The sequence below is a fragment of the Galendromus occidentalis genome, unplaced genomic scaffold (genome assembly GCF_000255335.2).
Source record: "Galendromus occidentalis unplaced genomic scaffold, Mocc_1.1 scf7180000077533, whole genome shotgun sequence".
NCBI classification, from domain to species: domain Eukaryota; kingdom Metazoa; phylum Arthropoda; class Arachnida; order Mesostigmata; family Phytoseiidae; genus Galendromus; species Galendromus occidentalis.
The window spans coordinates 797,625-815,894 of record NW_003805521.1 but is presented as its reverse complement, the minus strand read 5'-3'; the positions used below and the strand labels follow the sequence as shown (position 1 = coordinate 815,894).

At 52.6% G+C, this 18,270-nt stretch overlaps 1 protein-coding gene across 1 annotated transcript; it reads left to right on the top strand.

The window, feature by feature from the left end:
* The first annotated feature begins 965 nt into the window (after positions 1-965).
* LOC100905305 (Formin homology 2 domain containing) lies at positions 966-17,084 on the top strand. The gene is made up of 21 exons (XM_029112898.1): positions 966-992; positions 2,102-2,646; positions 2,770-4,171; positions 4,262-6,793; positions 7,898-8,007; positions 8,125-8,183; positions 8,664-8,837; positions 9,004-9,098; positions 9,407-9,613; positions 10,357-10,562; positions 10,744-11,220; positions 11,389-11,946; positions 12,128-12,329; positions 12,435-12,733; positions 13,054-13,246; positions 13,382-13,510; positions 13,640-13,827; positions 14,261-14,456; positions 14,799-15,000; positions 16,369-16,494; positions 17,017-17,084. Exons 1-21 carry the CDS (start codon positions 966-968, stop codon positions 17,082-17,084), a joined length of 7,995 nt encoding a protein of 2,664 aa, XP_028968731.1.
* Positions 17,085-18,270: the final 1,186 nt, after the last annotated feature.

Below are 18,270 nucleotides of genomic sequence, written 5' to 3'. Positions count from 1 at the left end.
CCGAATGTCTTCTAACGAACGTTTCCGAACGTTTTCCCTTGTAGCTATGCTTAATTCACTGGCTGCTGATGGATACCTACGTAGCACCGATGAGCAAGTACATCGCTTCTCGTGGAGTATTGAGACCGAGCAATTTGCAGTACCTGACATTCAGGATTATAGCTCATCAACGGGTAATTTCCAGATACCCCTCCGCTCCCGTGATCCCGGCGTCAGTCAGTATAGCGGATTTTTCTCAAGCGAGTTGAGGGGCATTCCGGTGTTAACCCGATGACTGATAACAATCTGAACTGCAGAAGTCTGTTGGGCCCCCGGAACCCGAAGCCAGGAGTGCCGTGGTGGCAATACCTGAAATCAGGACTCACGTGAGTACGGTACACAGTATACATGAACACGATGCATCTAAGACATCGTATTAGATCTTCACTTAGAACTATTCCCAGAGAGGAGTCCTCAGACGATCTATTCTTTCTCCATCGACATCCTCCGCAAGAGGATCGATCGATGTTCGAGAGGATATTGAGGCCTCAATCCTCATTTGGTAGATCCCCTCGCTCGCAGGCCGATTCTTGGAGGACGCGGAGCCGGTACATAATGCGCCCTCCGTATTCCGGGGGAAGGAAAGTCAGACAAAATCTCGGATCCTATGCCCGCTTAGCGCCCCGCTGGCATACGTTCCGTTGTCCCTTCCGGATGGCGAAACCCCTCCTGGAAAGAAAAAGAGCCGAGCGTGTCTCCGGTGGCCAGAACTCTCCTCTCTGAAACCTAAATATACTCAGCAAGTCAGCAAAGACTATGGCCGCCTCCAGACCGCAGCTCTGCGTCTTGTTCTAACCCTCTCTTCGAGCATTGGCCCGACCGGGCAACTGGCTAACGCGGCCAACATGTGTCAAAATTAGGCTTCCCTCGATTGTGTAAATTCTAGCTTTAGGTGATTTTGAGGTTTGAGTGAGCGATAAGTGATAATGTCGAATCGCTACGGCAGCTACTACGTGAGTATTGCTCTATGAAGCTTTAGGCAATATTACGGTAGAACTATCCGTCTCGGTGGTTGTGAGCTCTGGACTTCAACTTCGAGTACGGCTTTGTTATTCCCAAGGCTTGAGGAATCATGAATTTCATCGAATCTCATCCGGAAAGCGCGTGACGAAGGATTCTCAAGTTTTCGAGGAACCTAAAGAAAAAATCGTAGAGCCCAGAGCCGTGTTTGGTTTAAATGGGCCGAGCATTCATTGTCTCTCTGCTCTCGAAAGGCTTGCGGAGTAAGCAAACCACTCAGTCGGTATAAAATACGTTTACCCGACCCACTCGGCGGCTTCGATCTTCCCGGATCGGGTCCGGCTCTCGGCGTCTTAAGCTCCTAATCTGTTGAGCAACGTTCAAAATTCATTATCTATTGCGGCTTCTATCAGGTATAAGTCTTCCTTATGGTCGCGGTGCGGCATCCAAATGACAGATGAGGATATTCAGCTCTCGAATCACGCGAGAGAGCAGAGTTTTCACGGAAGATCGATCGGTCGATACAAATCATTGTTATGATGATACTCATTCAGCGCGAAGAAGGCGAGTTATTCAATCTCGTCGACAGAGGTTCTCGAAAATGCTGTGATCGTCCAGTAGAGCCGTAGGTACACCCGCTCGTTCCCCTCTTCGTCAGAGATGATTACTCACAAGTTCCGCGGTGATTCACTCGGGTTTTGGAATCCATTTGAGTGGGAGGTTCCCGAGCTCATCGACAGGTGCCGTCATGCAGATTCTGAAGCCTAATCCTTGAGACGGAACTGACGCTCATTTAGAAGTTTCTGGAGCGTCTTGAGCTCAACAACAGAGGAAACGGGAGAAAAACAGTCTTCGAAGAAACTTTCGTTCTCCGAGACTCTTCCATTTCCGAAGATTTTCGTCCCGATAATCTTACCACGACCGATCTGAGGGGGAAGTGTGTAGCCGAGCTGGTCCAACTCCTTTCTATTCCGGCTCCTTGATGACCTCAGATTCGCCAGTTCCGCGGAAACCACGACGGTTTCAAGCATATGTATGCTCTATGAACGTCGATGCTTGACGAGACCTAATTAAGATCGAACTTTATCCTCCTCCGTTGCAGCCATCGTATCGTCGGACGGCGTCGCCTTCATTCTCCTCACAATTCAACAATCTCAGCTTCGGAAGCAGCTACAGACCCAGTGCCGCTTTATCCTCAGCGAGTTCATCCATAGCGAACAAATACCAAAGTACCTTGAACGATTCGAGGACTGGGAGCTCAGCGGCAGCTCACTCATACCGGACACCATCGAGCTCTGGTTACACGTCCGACCATGCCAAGTCCGGTCACCTGTCAGATAATGCTCGTCAGAGCACAGACCAACGCTCCAGCCATCTACCGCCGCCTGGCAGGAGTGGTTACACATCGGACGCATCCAAATCCGACGTGAGGAACTCCTACATCGACTACAACGATAGGAGCCAGAGGAGCTCTTACGAGAGACCGTCCACCCAGAGCCGGTCGCTCTACGATTCGTATCGAGGCAACGGGGGCAGCGCGTATCCGTCGCCGTACAGCTCGAAGTTGAATCTCTACTCGCAACAGGAGCCGAATTCGTCGTTTCGAGATAAATCCCCATCCAGGAGCTTCCAGAGACAGGACTCCTCGTCCTCACAAGATAAGCTCTCGGTGTCCAGACCGGTGCTCCAGCGACAAGACAGCGGATCCCGAGACTACCAGAGCATAGCGCTCGGGAACCGAACCAGCTCTGAGAGCAGACAAGATGCAAGCTCAGAGAGACCGGCGTCGCGACCGGTGTTTCAACGGCAAGACAGCGGTGGTTCGCGGGATTATCAAAGCATGAATTTCGGCTCCCGCGGGAATCTCGAACGGCAAGACTCGTACGGGGAACGCCCAGCGTCACGTTACGACGCTTCGAGGAGTTATCAAGCGATGAAGTTCGGAAGTCAAAATACTCTGAACCGCGCAGACTACGGGGAGAGATCCGGACCTCCGGGTCGGGTCCCGTTCCAGCGGCAAGATTCCTCGCCGAGCGACTTCGGATACAGGAACGAACGAAACCCCACGGGGTATGGTTTGCCGATGAGGGGCGGGTCACTCAAACTTCCGGAACGTTCGGACGTGGCCCATCATGGCAAAGAATACAAAAACGTACTCTCTCCTCTCGATGTACCGCGCGATAAAACAAGCGGATACAGTTCCGCCGGATACCAATCCGATGTGATTCGGTCGGGCGCAGCCACTCCCACCCGTTCCCCGTCGCCTTTCTCCCGGCAGAACTCGTACGAGAACTCGAGAATAGCGAGCGAACTTAGTTCCGTGGCGAAAGCAATCCAGCAGTACAGCCTGAAGCCGAAACCGACCCTCCCCTCGTCCTGGAGACAACCATCGGTCTCCTATCAGCCCTTCGAGACGCCGACGCGTCGAGTTTACTACGTTCCCCCGAATAGGTCGCCGTATAGCAGTCTGTCTCGGACATCCTCGTATAGAGCGCCCGAAACGAAGCCAAACTTAGCTCCCGCCGATTTCTGCAACTCTGACTCGGAAGACTCCGACAGCGATTCCGGCAAGACCGTCGAGTATCTGATCAGCCGGTCGACTTCTCCCTCGACGACCTACCGTCCGGAAGACGATGAAAACCGCATTTCTTCGATGAGCAAATTAGAAAGACCGGCAAAGAAACGTCTGCCGGTGGGGAAAATCTGCGCGTCGGTTCAAGTTGACTCGCAGGACATAAAGAAAGCGTTCGCTCCCAAACTCGCGATACCGTCCCCGGAGAAAGCCACCCATCAGTCGAAAACGTCGCCGACCGATGCCGTGCCCGCGTACGCCTACTATGGGAAGTTTTCCACGGCGACGGCACCGTCAGCTGCCAGCATAACTGCGAACAATAAGCTGGCTCGACCGTCCGTCAACCAATCGTCGGACACGTCACCGACTTCGCCTGAGAAATTGGTCTCACCGCAATGGCCTTCGGAGAAATCTCCGTCGCCGAACGAAGAACGCCGGAGATCGAGAGAAATTCGGAGGCGGAAAAGCAGGGAGGACATGTCGGATCACCGTAGAAGCCGGGACGACGTCAACGAGTCCCGTAAAAGTCGAGAGGACCTGAGCGAGAAACGGACGAGCTGGGAAGAATCCAGGGACAACCGCAAAAGCCGAGACGATGTCGTAGGGCACAACAAGTCTCCCGACGAGAGCCGGGAGTCTCCTCGGAAGCACGATCCCCAAGAGACCGGTCGTAAACGACGGGAAGACGAGCCTGTCGTCAACGACACTATAGAACAGGAAAAACTGAGATTAGCGAACATGAATAAGGATTTCCGGAAATCGGTTCTGAACATGAATCTCTCGGAAAAAGAAAGGGAAGAATATCTGAAGCTCCAGAAAGCCAAGAGGAAGGCCTTGCGGCGCGCAGGCAAACCGATGGAGAAGGAATCAGACACCGAGATACTGCAGTCGTCGTCTGACGATTCCGAATGTGAGGCATCATCACGCCGCGAAGTATCCAGAAGTCATTCGCAGCGGAGTGTACACAGACACGAAGTGAAGCGAGCCCCGTCCACTTCTCGGGTACGTGGCGATTCCGGTTCGTCGTCCTCCTCGGACGAGGACGACGTCTCGCAAAAACGGCGCTCGTTCCGTCGGAAGCGACCGTCTCGGGGGAATACCCTCGAAGACCGCGCGCCCTCTCCGCCGGAGCATCGAAGCGTCGGGAAGCTTCAAGATTTCGAGCAATCCTTGGTGGACGCACCCCTGGCCCGGGCTGAGGACGACACGGAATGCGAGGAAGAACTCCAGAAAGACGGTGATGCCGACGAGACCAAAGAGAAGAAATCGCCGTCGCCCTCTAAACCGAATCACGTCGACTTGCATCCCGAGATAGGGAGCGCCTCGTCGAGCGTTTCCGGAGACGATGCCGGCGACGGTATCGAGAAAAGTGCCACGGTAGTTTTCCGAGGGGTTGAAGTGAGCCCCGTTGAAGATCCCTCTGTCGGGGACGGCCCAAATCGCACCAATACCGAAACGCTTACTAACGGTGTGCAGAGACCCGCTTTCATTAAAATCTTATCGCCGGAAAAATCTCCAGAGGTTGTCTACTCACTCCGGAAACCGTTCGATGATAAGAAATCCACCTGCCATGAATTAACGGTGCCGACGCAAGAAATACAGAAATCGAACTCCGCAGAAACCCTCACTTCACAATCGAAACCGATCCTCATTCAGAGATCCAACTCGAGCCAGGCCCACTTTCCGGTCATGTCTGGAACGGTGACCATAGCTCCAGAACCACCGGGCCTCGCAAGGTCGTCGGAGATCATAGCCGACGGGAAACAAGCCGACGTAACACAGCAGGGAGACGGGGACTCGATATTCAAACACCGGACTAAGACAATTTACGATCGATCGCAAATTCGTAATTCGACGGGACCGACATTCACGCCTGAAAGCTCCGATGCATGTGCAAACACAGATGACCGACCCACAATACAGTTATGGCAAGAGACCGAACCGAAAGCTTTTGCGCTAAACCGTATCACTCATCCATATCGACCGATATACAAGCGACCGGGCGCGACCGACACCGAGTCCGACGCTCAACAGGTTTATGAAAACGTCAGCTTCCGGAGTCCATCACCGATGATGCCTCCGCAGATTTCCCGTCTCCAGCAGCAAGAGGGCGACATGAGTTCCAGCGATTATGAAATCGTGGGAATTCCAGCTCGGAGAAAAGAACTCGTCAAGAGGAGGTCCCGAGAGAGCGACTCGAAGTCGAAAGAGGCTTCTCCTCAAACGAATCGCAGTCGACCCGGAAGCGTGATCGAAGCCTCCTCGACGGACACACGTCAGCAGATGTCGAAGCAGTCAATGTCACGGGAAGAGCTCGATCTCTTCGAGTATCTCCAGAGTCAACAGGAACAGATCCAGCGGAAGGCCGAAGAACACAGGGCGCTTGCACAGAGCCGACGGAGACCGGTTTCGGTGGAAGTTGTTCCCTCCGACAGGAAGAGCGAATTTCAGGAGAATATCAAAGTCGATACAGACAGCAACGAGCAGGCAAAACGCTCGCAGGAACTCCAAAGATCCAGCTCGTTCAAGAACGAAAGGATATCACCCTCCACCGACACAAGACCATCCTGGGCCATCCATCAACAAGTCCACGAAACAGCACCATCGGCGCCTTGGCAAAAACCGCATACCAGTGAGACACACGCACCGGTAGCTAACACCACACAACACAACGATGTCAAGCTGAGCGATGGAGCGACTTGCTTGCAGTCGATAGCAGCTGATTTGGCTAATCTGCCGCAGAGTGCACCACCGCTGCCCAAAATCATCGTATCGTCGAAGCGAGCGTCGACGGCGTCCCCTGTACGGAAAGGAAAAACTCAGTTCATCGGCACCTTCAAGGATATCGACTCCTTCTTGGAGTTCTGCGACAGTGACTCGTTCGATGCCATGGAGTCGAGGTTCGAGAACGAGAAGCGCCATGAATCCGAACCTTTGTCACCGTCCAAGAGACACCCTCCGAAGGCGCACATGAACCCGCCGGGGAACTTCATCGGGACTTTCATAGATATCGATGAGATCCTAGGAGCGGAGAGTCCCTCCGCTTGTCCCTTCGAGAAAGCATCCGATCCGTTCGCGCTGTTCAGAATCGACGCGTCTCAAGTGAAAGTCCACGCTCCGAAGACTTCTATGCGGGCCGAATTAAGTTCCGGTGTCGAAGAATTCGACAGCACTTCCATACGAGTCCGGGAAGTCCGCAAAGGCCAAGCCGTCGTGAACAAGGTGAGTGGTCAGAATAGACTCAACGACGGCAGACAAAGATTGGGATGAATGTCAGAGCGCACATGTCCGGTGAGCACTCCGACGGTTAATGAGTGGCTACTAAGCTCCGGGGACGGGATATATTTAGCCTCGGACACCAGGGTGAAGGACCTTCGGGGAACAAGTTGCTGAGTTTCCGAAAAGTTGCTCAGACGCGTGAGTCGTCCGATTCTCGCGCTTCACGTGGAACACGTTCGAAATGGAGTCTATTTCTCTTATCTTATCCGCAATCAGTGAGGTGCCGGAAAGACATCGGGAAAAGGATATCGGATTCGGGGAGCGAGGCTCATGGTCGAAGGGCGAACGCTTGTCCTCGAAAATTAGCGACAAAGTGTTGATGGTTGTTCCAAGAACGAGTGTGTCAGTGATTGTACACGTGCAGGGCAGCCGTGAGTGAATGAGTCAAAGCATCGGCCGACACGACAGCGATTCGGGTTGCCCACATCTCGGGCAAGCAACACTATGATTCAAGCGGGCCGGGTCTCACCCCGAAGCTCGCGCTCTCTAGTCGTCGTCGACTCTTCTCGCATCTTCTCTCTGGACACTCTAACGCAGTCTGCGAACGGGTGCTGCTCAACCCTATATGTCCTACTCTATTTACTTTTCTCCGTGAATGCTTCTTACAGGGGGCAGAACGAACATCTGCTTTCGGCCCCCAACGCTATTCTCTATCCTGTGCGATCCCCTGTGTAGCGTTGTTTTTCCTTCGGTGCTCCGTGAAAAGTTCAGACCCTGGCGATGTTCTCCTGCAGAGTGCAATTCATCGACGACATCGATCCGTTCGGGTCGACGAGCTGTGCTCCCCAGCCTGCGCTCTCGGTGGCGCCTACGTTCACTTTCAATGCCTCTATTCCTCTGAATAGGCAACTTTCGGCGCTTCATAGATTCCTCAGGGCTCCACATAAGGTACAAGCTGTGCCCTAGTGTTCCAAGCGTTCGAAAATTCCGGGCTTCTCCCCCAAAGACTACGAACCGAGTGGATAGTGGCCGATCGTCCCCGTCCTGCACCCGGAACCTCCCATCTGTATCAGTTCTGGAGGTATTTCAAAGACGTGACCGTTACAGGTGGATGACTCGTCTCTGCAAGTGTATCGTCCTTCAGAAGAAGGTGGAGTTTATCTGGACTTGGAATCATCTATCGAACAGCAACCAGATGAGTTCTCGGCTTTCGAAAAGTATGTATGATGCTATAATCGTATGCTATTCCTCATGGGAAATCGGGAAACGGGAGAATTCGGGCGCCCGACTGCAAGAGAATATGAAATTAACAGTTCTTCATCCGCCTGTCTCAGAGAGGAGGCGTCAGTCGTTCTCCGAAGTCAGCTGTCGGTCCGAGTCCATGCGATTATAGGTGAGTTTTCGAAGCGAGCATTGCAATAATTCCAGAGCGCAAAAATAGTCAGACAGCCGCTTCTCAGCCGGTGACACTCGAATACGTATGAGTCGGAAATTTCCTCGACGATCGCGATGACCCAACGCGTCAACACCTTCTCTGACACAATGACATACATACTAAATTTCTTGAAAACAAAGGGTGGGCGCTTCGAGGACACGGTCGAATCGACTTTTTTCGCCTTCAGAAAAAAGCGTAGCTCGAGATACCCGGAGTGAGGAGTCTCAGAACGCATGTGCCGAACACTATACGTCTGAAGGTCGCGAATCGAAATAGCTCGATTTTATGAGCCTGACTGGCTTCTTTCACGGCGAGACTGACGTCAATGACGACTCTTCCCGGTGATCCCCGTTGTTTGGGAACTCGTCGCGGTCCGAAGACGCCTACTCGAGCAATGTCCGTCCCGCGTTTAATGAGTCGATTCCCTCTCGATTCTAGACAAATTAGTAAATTCAGCCGGAACCGAATTACGCCGGGCCCTGTTCGCTCTGAAACAAGTGTTCCAGGATGACAAGGATCTGGTGCAAGCCTTCGTTGAGAACCGTGGCCTCGATGTTCTGATCAAGATCGGACAGAATTGCGATCACAACTACCAGAACTACATACTCAGAGGTGATGACTCTTGACGATTCCAACAGGCTAAATGATGAGGATATCCAGATATCCGGGGCTCTTGTATTCGCCGCACGTACAAATTCTACCGCATGCACTCTACCATGAACCCCACCGATTGCGCGAAGGATCTCGTCTTCTCATTATTCCCATCTCTTCCATGCAGCCCTTGGTCAAGTGATGCTCTATATAGATGGAATGCACGGCGTGATCCGACACAATCTCACGATCCAATGGCTGTACCAGTTGACTCAGTCCAACGTAAGTGAATGCTCATCTAAGGAAATGATAGCCTACCATGCGACTTTCTCGCGTGAAGGAGCCGTATCGAAGGGCTACTCGCGCTTAGCGCCGGCCAGCTGTTGCCCCATCGATGCCACATTGCGTTGCTCGCTTCTTTAGTTCCGTAAACCCACCGAAAAATAATCTGAATTTTGAAGATTCAGAGACTATGGCCTTGGCGAAAGTCGGGGCGCCGGTCCGATCTCTTTTGTCGTAAGGTCTCGGTTCAATGCGAATGCAAACATTGCTCGAAACGTTAATCGCGTCGCATTCGCGTTCTTTTCTAGTACCGTCTGGTCGTCAAGGCCGCGCTGAAGCTTCTGTTGGTTTTCCTCGAATACTCGGATTCGAATTGCTATGAACTCCTCCGAGCCATGTTCCGACTTCAGCAAACCCACGGGATGAGACCGTGGTCGAGCGTGATGAAGATTCTATCACAGAGAGACAACGCCGACATGGAGCTCCTGATCTACTCGATATCGCTGATCAACAAGGTGAGGCTCGGGACATCATTATTCTTCGGATCCTTCCCCGCACCTGCCCGAATTCCTGGAGAAGTCTTATCGCCGGGTGGAAGGCACCGCTGTTCTGCCAGAAGTCCGATCTAGTCATGAAGTTATCCGGGCTGCCCGAACTCAGTCAGGCGCGCGAGTGGGGTAAGAAAAATAAGTGGTGCCGTAACATCATTCGTCGACGGCGACGGACTTCGACCAACAACAGAAAGTCAGCTCCTTAAGAAATTGTGCTCGGAAGTCGTTCCATCGAATGCTTCAGCTACGGTGAATAGGCGAGCAGCCTTCAAGACTCTCGCCGTCACCGCCGCCGCTACCGCTGTTCTTACTGCGGCCTCACTCGCAGTTTGTTCACTGGCGCAAAAATGACGAATTTCCGAAGCAAGTGAGAAATTGACTGGCGAACTGGCTCCCCTATAATCGAATATAGGGAAAAACAGTATGCTAGACGAGTACTCGGCGTGGAGAGTGACTTGGGCAGATTCCTGCTCAGATGTTGATCCTGTGACCCGCTTCCTGCTCCACCACGGATATCGATCTATGCCATCTAATGGCTCCAATGAGGTGTCCATGAGTCATAATTTATTGTTCATCGTGTTATAAGTGCCTGGGTCTTCTCGGTTTGTGTGTAACCTCGCACGCAACGATCAGTGTTGGCGAGGATGTTATGTTTGTGATCTCGATCCGTAGAGCAGAGTTTTTCTAAAGAGAACTCTCGTTGCCAGACCCTGGAGGGCGTTCCCGATCAGGACAGCTATTACGACATTGTTGACTCGCTCGAAGATATGGGGATGGAACGCATCGTCCAGTTCTATATGTCCAAACAAGGCGTCGAAAACGACCTTCTGCAACAACTGCAGATCTACGAGAACGTTCTCCGTCTCGAAGACGGTGACGCACCACCTAATATCAAAGTTCCGGCCTGCGTCAGGTGAGTCCCGGGGTGAACGAGGTTTTTGAACGAACGGGTGAGATCCTCCAGAGCCGAATAGCAGAGGGGAAATCTTCCTCCGATCGGTGACGGGACCTGATTCCACGTCCTCGACCTCGGTCTCGGAGGTTCCCTCCTCTATTCGAGATAAGAGCTCTAATCAACCGAGTTCCTACCGTAGGAATCGGAAACAGAATCCGTCGAGGAAAAGTCGACGTCACAGTCATAATGATGGGCCACCGGCAAAAATCAAGCCGTCACCGCTGCTTCAAAACCTCATCCGCTCCGCGGAGGATCCGACGTCTTTCGATGACAATGACCTGACACCCGCGATGAGACGCTGGAAAGACGATCACATGAGTCGAGATTATTTGGAAGATGAAGAGAACTCTCCGATGGATATGTGTCAGGGCCAGGCTTCCCAGCATTCAGCCAATGTGCGGCAATTCAAAAATATTTTCGAGCAAACCATTCAGGAGCAGGAAGCCGAACCGCCCAAGCGACAAGAGGTTCCCCGGAGACAGCTCATCGATCTATCTCCCTTGCACCAGGCTCAGGACAACATCCCGAAAATTCCTGAGCGAGCGCGAGGTATCAACACACCTCTGAATCAACATTTCAATCAACAGCCTCAGCAGCAGCTCCACTCGCAGGTATTGTGTGGCTTTTCAAACGGACTTTTTCGCATTTTCTCCCTCGGAAACATCCAATCCGAGTCGCTCTCAGCATCGGAGTCTTCGAGTAGTAGTAGCGTGCTCGGTCGCTGTTGGGGAAGGGGAACGAAAGAACATAACTTCTCTTGGCAGGTGTCTCATGCAGAAAAAAGCCCTAGTTTTCCCCCTATGCGGCCGCCCACTTCCTTGGATGCTCCCGTTATTCCTTCGCGACAACCCCAGCCGGAAGCTCCGCCGTATGGACATCGAGGCCCGGCTTCGATGAAGTCGAATCAATTCTCGAGCAATCTTCAAAAGTTCGATGGGAGCGAGAACATACTTCAAGATATGATCTGGAAATCAGGCAGCCCCGTTCAGTGGCAGGACTTTGTGAAGACTCTGAGGAGACCTTTGTTCATAAATGATTTTGACTTCACCGATTTGAGTGAGGACGACGACGTGGGAGTTCTGGCTGAGAGTATGCCCTCGATGAATGGCTCGTTCGGTTGCGGTCCGCCGCCCCCGCCGCCAATGCCCACCGGCTCGGCCGGTCCCCCGCCCCCGCCTCCTCCTCCCGGGGCCTTCGGTATCAGAGTTCCACCCCCTCCTCCACCTCCGTTCGGAGCTCCCACGCCGCCTCCGCCCCCGTTCGGGTCTCCGCGAGGCGGAACTCCGACATTCCTTCAACAAAAACAACATCTCCCGAATCAACCGCCTTGGGCAGCTAACAAGTAAGCGGACAAGAGAGACTGCGACAGGAAATCTTTAAACTGAATTTCGCGGTGAAATTCATTCCTATCAGAACAAGTCGGTGGTTCTCTGCCACTCGCCGATCGCTCTTGAAACTACTTACTCCGTGTTGTGGGTGAGTAAGCGAGAATGTCGCTTCACGTCGTTACTTTCGTTCCGCAGGAGCGAAGGCAGCCAAGCGGCGACCATTCAGAAGAACAAAAAGACTGTCAAGTTATTTTGGAAGGAAATCAAGGAGGACCCCAATCTGCTGGCGAGGATCAAGAAACAAAACACGATCTGGGATGAGCTCAGTCGGGTCGAGGTCGACACGCTCAAGCTGGAGGAGCTTTTCGAGAATAAGGCCAAAGACCTCATGAAACAGGTATGAAAGCCAGAGTCCCTGGTAGGTTGACGCGGGGCCGAATCGCGCCGCACTTCCAGAGAGGTCGACCTATCGAGTCGAAGGGTAAAGGGCTCTCTCTTCCAGAAACAAGAGGGTAAACGGAACGAGATAACAGTATTAGATGCCAAACGATCGAATGCCATCAACATCGGCATGACCAAGCTACCGAACCCGAGAACGATACGCACTGCTATATTGAAGATGGACTCAACAATCATGAACCGTGAGGGCATCGAAAAGATACTCACAACGATGATGCCGACGCCCGAGGAAATGAACAAGATCGTCGAAGCTCAGATGTCGAGTCCGGAGGTTCCACTGGGAAACGCGGAGCAATTCCTGCTGACTCTGTCTTCGATTTCGGAACTCGAGCCGCGACTGAGGTAAGACTCCAATCTCGATTCTGATATTCAGCCAGCCGGTTTCTGAGCTCCAAGGTCATGATATTAAGGCAGCGGGGGTGAGTGAGCTTCGGTCCCCGGTTCAGATTGTCGACGTCGGTCGCCGAGTAGCGGGAGACATTCCATCTACGAAATCTCCGGTGCGATGGAATACGGGAATAGGCATCATGTATACTCGTCTGCTCATTCGAGCCTGGTCCGACCACGAGAGACAGGAGACGGAATACTCTGACGGTAGACGACAACCGCAGAATTCTCTAGGACGCAACGAAATTCAATTTTTTCTTCGCTTTCCGTTACAGGCTGTGGGCATTCGTGTTAGACTACAACGCTCTCGAGAAGGAAGTGGCGGAGCCCCTCATGGATCTCAAGCAAGCTATTGTCCAGATCGAATCGAACAAAACCTTCCGCCACGTGTTGTCCACCGTGCTTGCCATTGGTAATTTCCTGAATGGCGCGCCAGTCAAAGGTTTCCAGCTCGACTATCTCGCCAAGGTACCCAGGTCCAAATGTTATGCGGAAAAACCCCCGGATCTCGATCCCGGCCCCAATCCTCTCTCGCGAGTATCAGCTGTTCCGATCACGCAGACGACCTGATCTCACGGACTAACCCCATTCCTCCACCTGCAGGTTCCCGAAGTCAAGGACACTGTATACAAGCACAGTCTGCTCTTCCATGTGGTGGAATTCATAATGTCTCGACATCCAAACTCTAGTGATCTCTACTCTGAAATGGCGGAAGTGACGCGGGCGTCGAAGGTTGGTGTCTTCGACCTCCACCGATCTGCCAGAATCGTTCAGGCTCTTCCGAGAAAATGACTCATAGCAGCTGAAGCGATCCTCGCACCACTGAGTCCCTTCAGACTCTTACGGATAGTTGTCCCACAGGTGGATTTTGAGGAGACCTCGAAAACTTTGAATAAAATGGAGTCTGACTGCAAGGCATCTTGGGAGCATCTGAAGGTCGTCGCCAAACACGACGGTCAACAGAGCTACTCGTCGATTGCGACATTTCTATCCGACTGCGCCGAAAGGATCACCGTGCTCGGAGTTATACAGAAGCGAGTGATGAATAGGTGAGCGATATAAATGATTCGGATGACAATGATCCCGACTGCTCGAAGACTCTGGGGAAGATGGACAGACATGACTGCCCGGCGATTCGGATGCGTCGCCTCCGTCACGGAATCCGATCTAATTTGCTAAGCGAGTATCTTATCGAATATATTATTCTGATGGAAAAAATCAGGGAAGACCAGCCCCGGAAAGGCAGTCGCAAAAAGATTAGCGGATAGATGTCTTCGGATCCGAATCCGGTCGAGGCGAAATTTTATCGGCGCCTCGCGTCTGGAGATTCCCAGGCGGACCCCGCTGAACAAGTGGTGTTGGTGCGGCTGTCGCCTCCTGTCCACTGTCGTATCTTCAGAAGCATTTCCATCCACTGGATCAAAGATCATATGTCGATGTCGACTAATCTCGAATGCTTCCTCTCCAATCGCTCAATGACAGATTCCACAAATTGATGGTGTACTTCGGACATCCATTGCACACGGTCAAGGATGCCAAGGCTCACAACATCTGTAAAATCATTTCTGAGTTCGCTCTAGAATACCGCACAACTCGAGAGAAAATTCGAGAGCAAGCCGAGAAGAAACGCCGCGAAGCCGATCGGAACGCCGCCACCGCACGCCGAGTTTCCGAATCCGTAAGTGTGAGAATGAATTTATCAAAAGCTCCCACTCGCGTCCCCCGACGTATTCGGCGAGTCCTCTCTGCGTGAACACGGAAAATCCTCACCGGAATGTCGGTAGGAGAGCTTGTAATACCAACATTTTCCTCCTATGACTTTCGCGAGGAGCACGCTCATCGCTCGCAGCCGGGGTCCGAGTTTTCGCGTCGGGGGGGGGGTTCAGACCTCGGTGGAACGCTTGGGAAAATCTGCCGGGCAAGCGATGACGCTTAGAAATGGCCTGATGATAAATGTGCGAGCTCCTTGAAATTCTGTGTGCTCAAGCGGTTTTTTGACGAGTTTCTCCTTTCCACGCAGCGTCGTACGACTCCTGACCGGCCGAGCACTTTGCCTCGTAGGGAGGGCTCGGCCAAGTCCGAACGGGAGCTTCATCGAATTCTGTCCAATGGATACTCGTCCGATGCGTCTGATGGCGATTATCGGAACTGGGGCTCACTGGGTAGGCGCAGTCGTGCCGGGTCTCTCAACCAGATGTCGAGACACAACTCAATCAAAGAGGGTAAGCAATCGTGGCGGGTTGGTTTCGTTCTCTATGTCGGTCTCCATTCTCGCTTCGACGCTCGATCTTGGACAGATTCAAAGTCGTACGATTCAGTCTCCGCGGAGATAAATACCATTGGTGAACTACTCGGAGAACGCATAGTACCAAAATCGGTCGCGAATGAAGAGGAAGGACTAATCATAGGGAGCAACAGAGCTCGTGTAAGAGGGCCGAACTGTTGGTATCCAATGACGGGCGGCGACGGGCGGCTGGTGATGGAGTGCCCCCGCACAGCAGGCTATGGCCCGATTCCTGCGTCCAATTGATCTCTGCGGCGGGTTGCGGTCCAAAGTCTAATGAGATGTTCATCAAGTTCCTCATTTCCTTCCTGTCTCATGCCGTCCGTTGCGTGCGCTTCTTTTCTCTTCCGGAACGAGACATTTTATTAATTTCCCTCCTCTTCCACGCTCATATCGGCGTCCGATTGTTTCGTCGTCTTTGGGATCGAGCTCCATTCCTTTGTTGCTTCGACGCCCTGTCACGCTGTCCAATTCTTATTCTCTCCGGTATTCCTCCCCCTCACGCGCTCACTTTCCCTTATTCCCGTTGTGGAAACCCTTTTTCTCTGCCCATCTCAAACTCACGCTTGAAACCCTTCTCATGGGTCCTAATTCCTTCGACGCGCTCAATCTCTTTCCGAGTCCCTCCCAAAACTCCTCCGACTCTTTCTTCTTCTCGACCGTGTTTTTCCTCAATGCCCCTCGTTTCCCTAGCCCATCTGGTCCTCCCTCCTCTCGTTCCGATTTTCCCTCCCCATTACGCTCGGTCGACAGCTCCTGCAGCGTAGCTGCCACTCAGTGGGAAAGCTAACTAGGAAGCCGGATAGTTCAGGAGTGAACGAGACGGCGAGGAAAGAGAGGAAAAGAGAAGCGACCACGCCAGACGCATGGAACCGTTTCGGAGCCAGATTATAAATTAGCGATTTTCTTCTCTTGCCCGCGCGGCTGCTTTCCGGCCCCCATCGACGTCCGGATGAACAGACGTTGAGAGAGTTTGCAAACCTGCCAGCCTTAGCTCTCCGCTGCTCCTGCACCGGTGCTGACTAAGAGTCAGCTCGTGAAAATAAAGTGTTCGGTTCCTAGAGATTCATTCCGGGTCCGATGAACGATCTGCAAATCATTGCTATTGACGTGTCCGGCAATTTTCATCATATTTTGCGCCAGCGAATAAACTCATCATTAGATTCTACCGATCAGAGATTCTCATTAACTCTCAGCATCGATGCTCGCTTCGCGGATCGCTCATCAACGGATCAGACCGCCGACCATCCTTCGATCCAATCCGTCGGTCATTCACAAGGCTCACTAGTCCGATGGTTGCTTACAGGGGAGTACATGTCGGGTACAGACGGCGACGAGCTCATCGAAAGTCTTGTGCGAACCGCGACAGCGCCCTCACAAAGAAGCTTGGAAAGGCAGAGGAGGATGGCGACCGGAGGAGAAAGACGATCCCGTAAGTTGCCTCCTGCTTGACTATCGTTCGCTCTCCTTGGATCCCGGCCGATCTCGTTCTGGTGTATCTCGTCCTCGTCTCTCTCTCTCCCTCAATGTGTCTTTTGTTCCCCGCACTGCTTTTTCTGTACCCTCACTCTCGTCTGGCCTGTATTGCGTCCCACTCCTACGCACTTGTATGACCCGGCTCGTTCACATTCCCGGAATGATGTCTCACAGCCTTTCCTGAGTAGCGTCGAGTTCTCGGAATGACAGTGATTGGAAACGAGCGCAGAAGGGCCGAGAATTCGACTTCAGAGAAATAGGATCTGTGACGTTATGCGGATTCAGCAGAGACGCGGAGAAGCCACTCAAGAACATTTCGAAGAGGTTCGGGTCCTCGAAGAAGTCCTCTCGTCTAATGAGACGTGTAACGGTTACAGGACGGTCGAGCATGCGTGAATGTTCTCCGCGACCATCGCTCTGGCTTATTGATCCTATGAGAATGAATCTTTCCACAGACTGACTCGACCTTCCATTTCAGTCCGTCGGGCTCTGCAGAACGAACTAAGCCGCGACGAGAGGAATCGTTACTCCTACATGTCCTCGTAGGATAGTTGAGCTTCGACTCGGAAGCACAGCTACCTATGCACCCGTCGCTCTATGGTCAGCGAGTCACGATCGGAAATTCTAGTCAAACGAAATAGGGAAGGAAGAAGTTAGCCTCGCTGTCGACCCCACCCCTTGTAAATATATAGGAAACTGTTTGCGAGCTCTTTCCTTAGGTGCTCCGTCCCCGAAGTTCAATCAATCGCAATGTCCATCATTTCGGGAACCATCTTGCTCCTTCCTGGAATGTTTCCGACGCTGAGAGGAGAGTGGTGGGAAGGGAAGGGGGGCTTGGCCGCCGCGGGCCAGAGGTCTTGTTATGGGTTGTGGAGTCGACGATGATGGAGATCGCATTTCTGTTGAATAAATCTGGTTTTCGCGCCTCAATTATTCGTGGTTGATTGGTTCTTCGATTGCGAGCATTCGAGATTAATGTTCTAGAAATCAGGGATCATGTCTGAATGTCTAGATTCTGTTCTATGAGATTCGATAGCAGGCCGGATCGAACGCTCATACCGAGCTCAGCTGACAGTGAAGTTATCTCGCATTTGAATTACCTCTCCTGCTTGTATCGCCGAAGCCTCTGCGACCGGTCTCACCCCGATGTGGCGTTGAACTTTGCGGGCATCCCGGTCATTAGGAGTGTTCTGCCCCAGTTGGGTCCGAAACGAAAAAGCACGAGGAGAGAGATTTGTTGAAGACCCCAGGTAGATTCTGCGCCGAGCAACTTCAGGCCAAGCTAGCATGTATGGGTGGGGCCGACCCCGGACACGCTCTGCGCGAAGCCTCGAAGCTCATACGCGAGCTCTGTAGCGTATTCTGTGTCATTCCACCAACAGTGGCGTTCGGAGTAGGCCCTCCGCATCCGAAATAGTTCATTTCCACCTTGTTCCTAAAGGTACTACGACGAGAGCCGGTTGATAGTTCAGCGGCACCCGCACCGAACGGGGATCCAACTATATTGGGGTGCCTGTAGACGCAGGAGGACTTGGATCCGAGTCCCACGATTCCATTGTCGTGCGTGCTGAAAGCTGAGCTAGCGTATATTTTTCTCGAGAGTTGTCCACAGGGTTTTTAGGCGCCCTCGTTGAGGAAGGATGACGTTATCTCTTCGTGCGCCTCCGCAGAATCCCCGTCGTTTTCAGCACTGATGTGGTATGATTCCTATTACGTCGCAGAGAATCTGACA

Bases quoted from the DNA above. Each gene is read 5' to 3' on its own strand.
- LOC100905305 (XM_029112898.1), top strand. From the start codon at position 966: ATGTCGAATCGCTACGGCAGCTACTAC. The intron at 8,838-9,003 runs GTGATGACTCTT...TCTTCCATGCAG, and splicing joins CCAGAACTACATACTCAGAG to CCCTTGGTCAAGTGATGCTC. The intron at 10,563-10,743 runs GTGAGTCCCGGG...TTCCTACCGTAG, and splicing joins AAAGTTCCGGCCTGCGTCAG to GAATCGGAAACAGAATCCGT.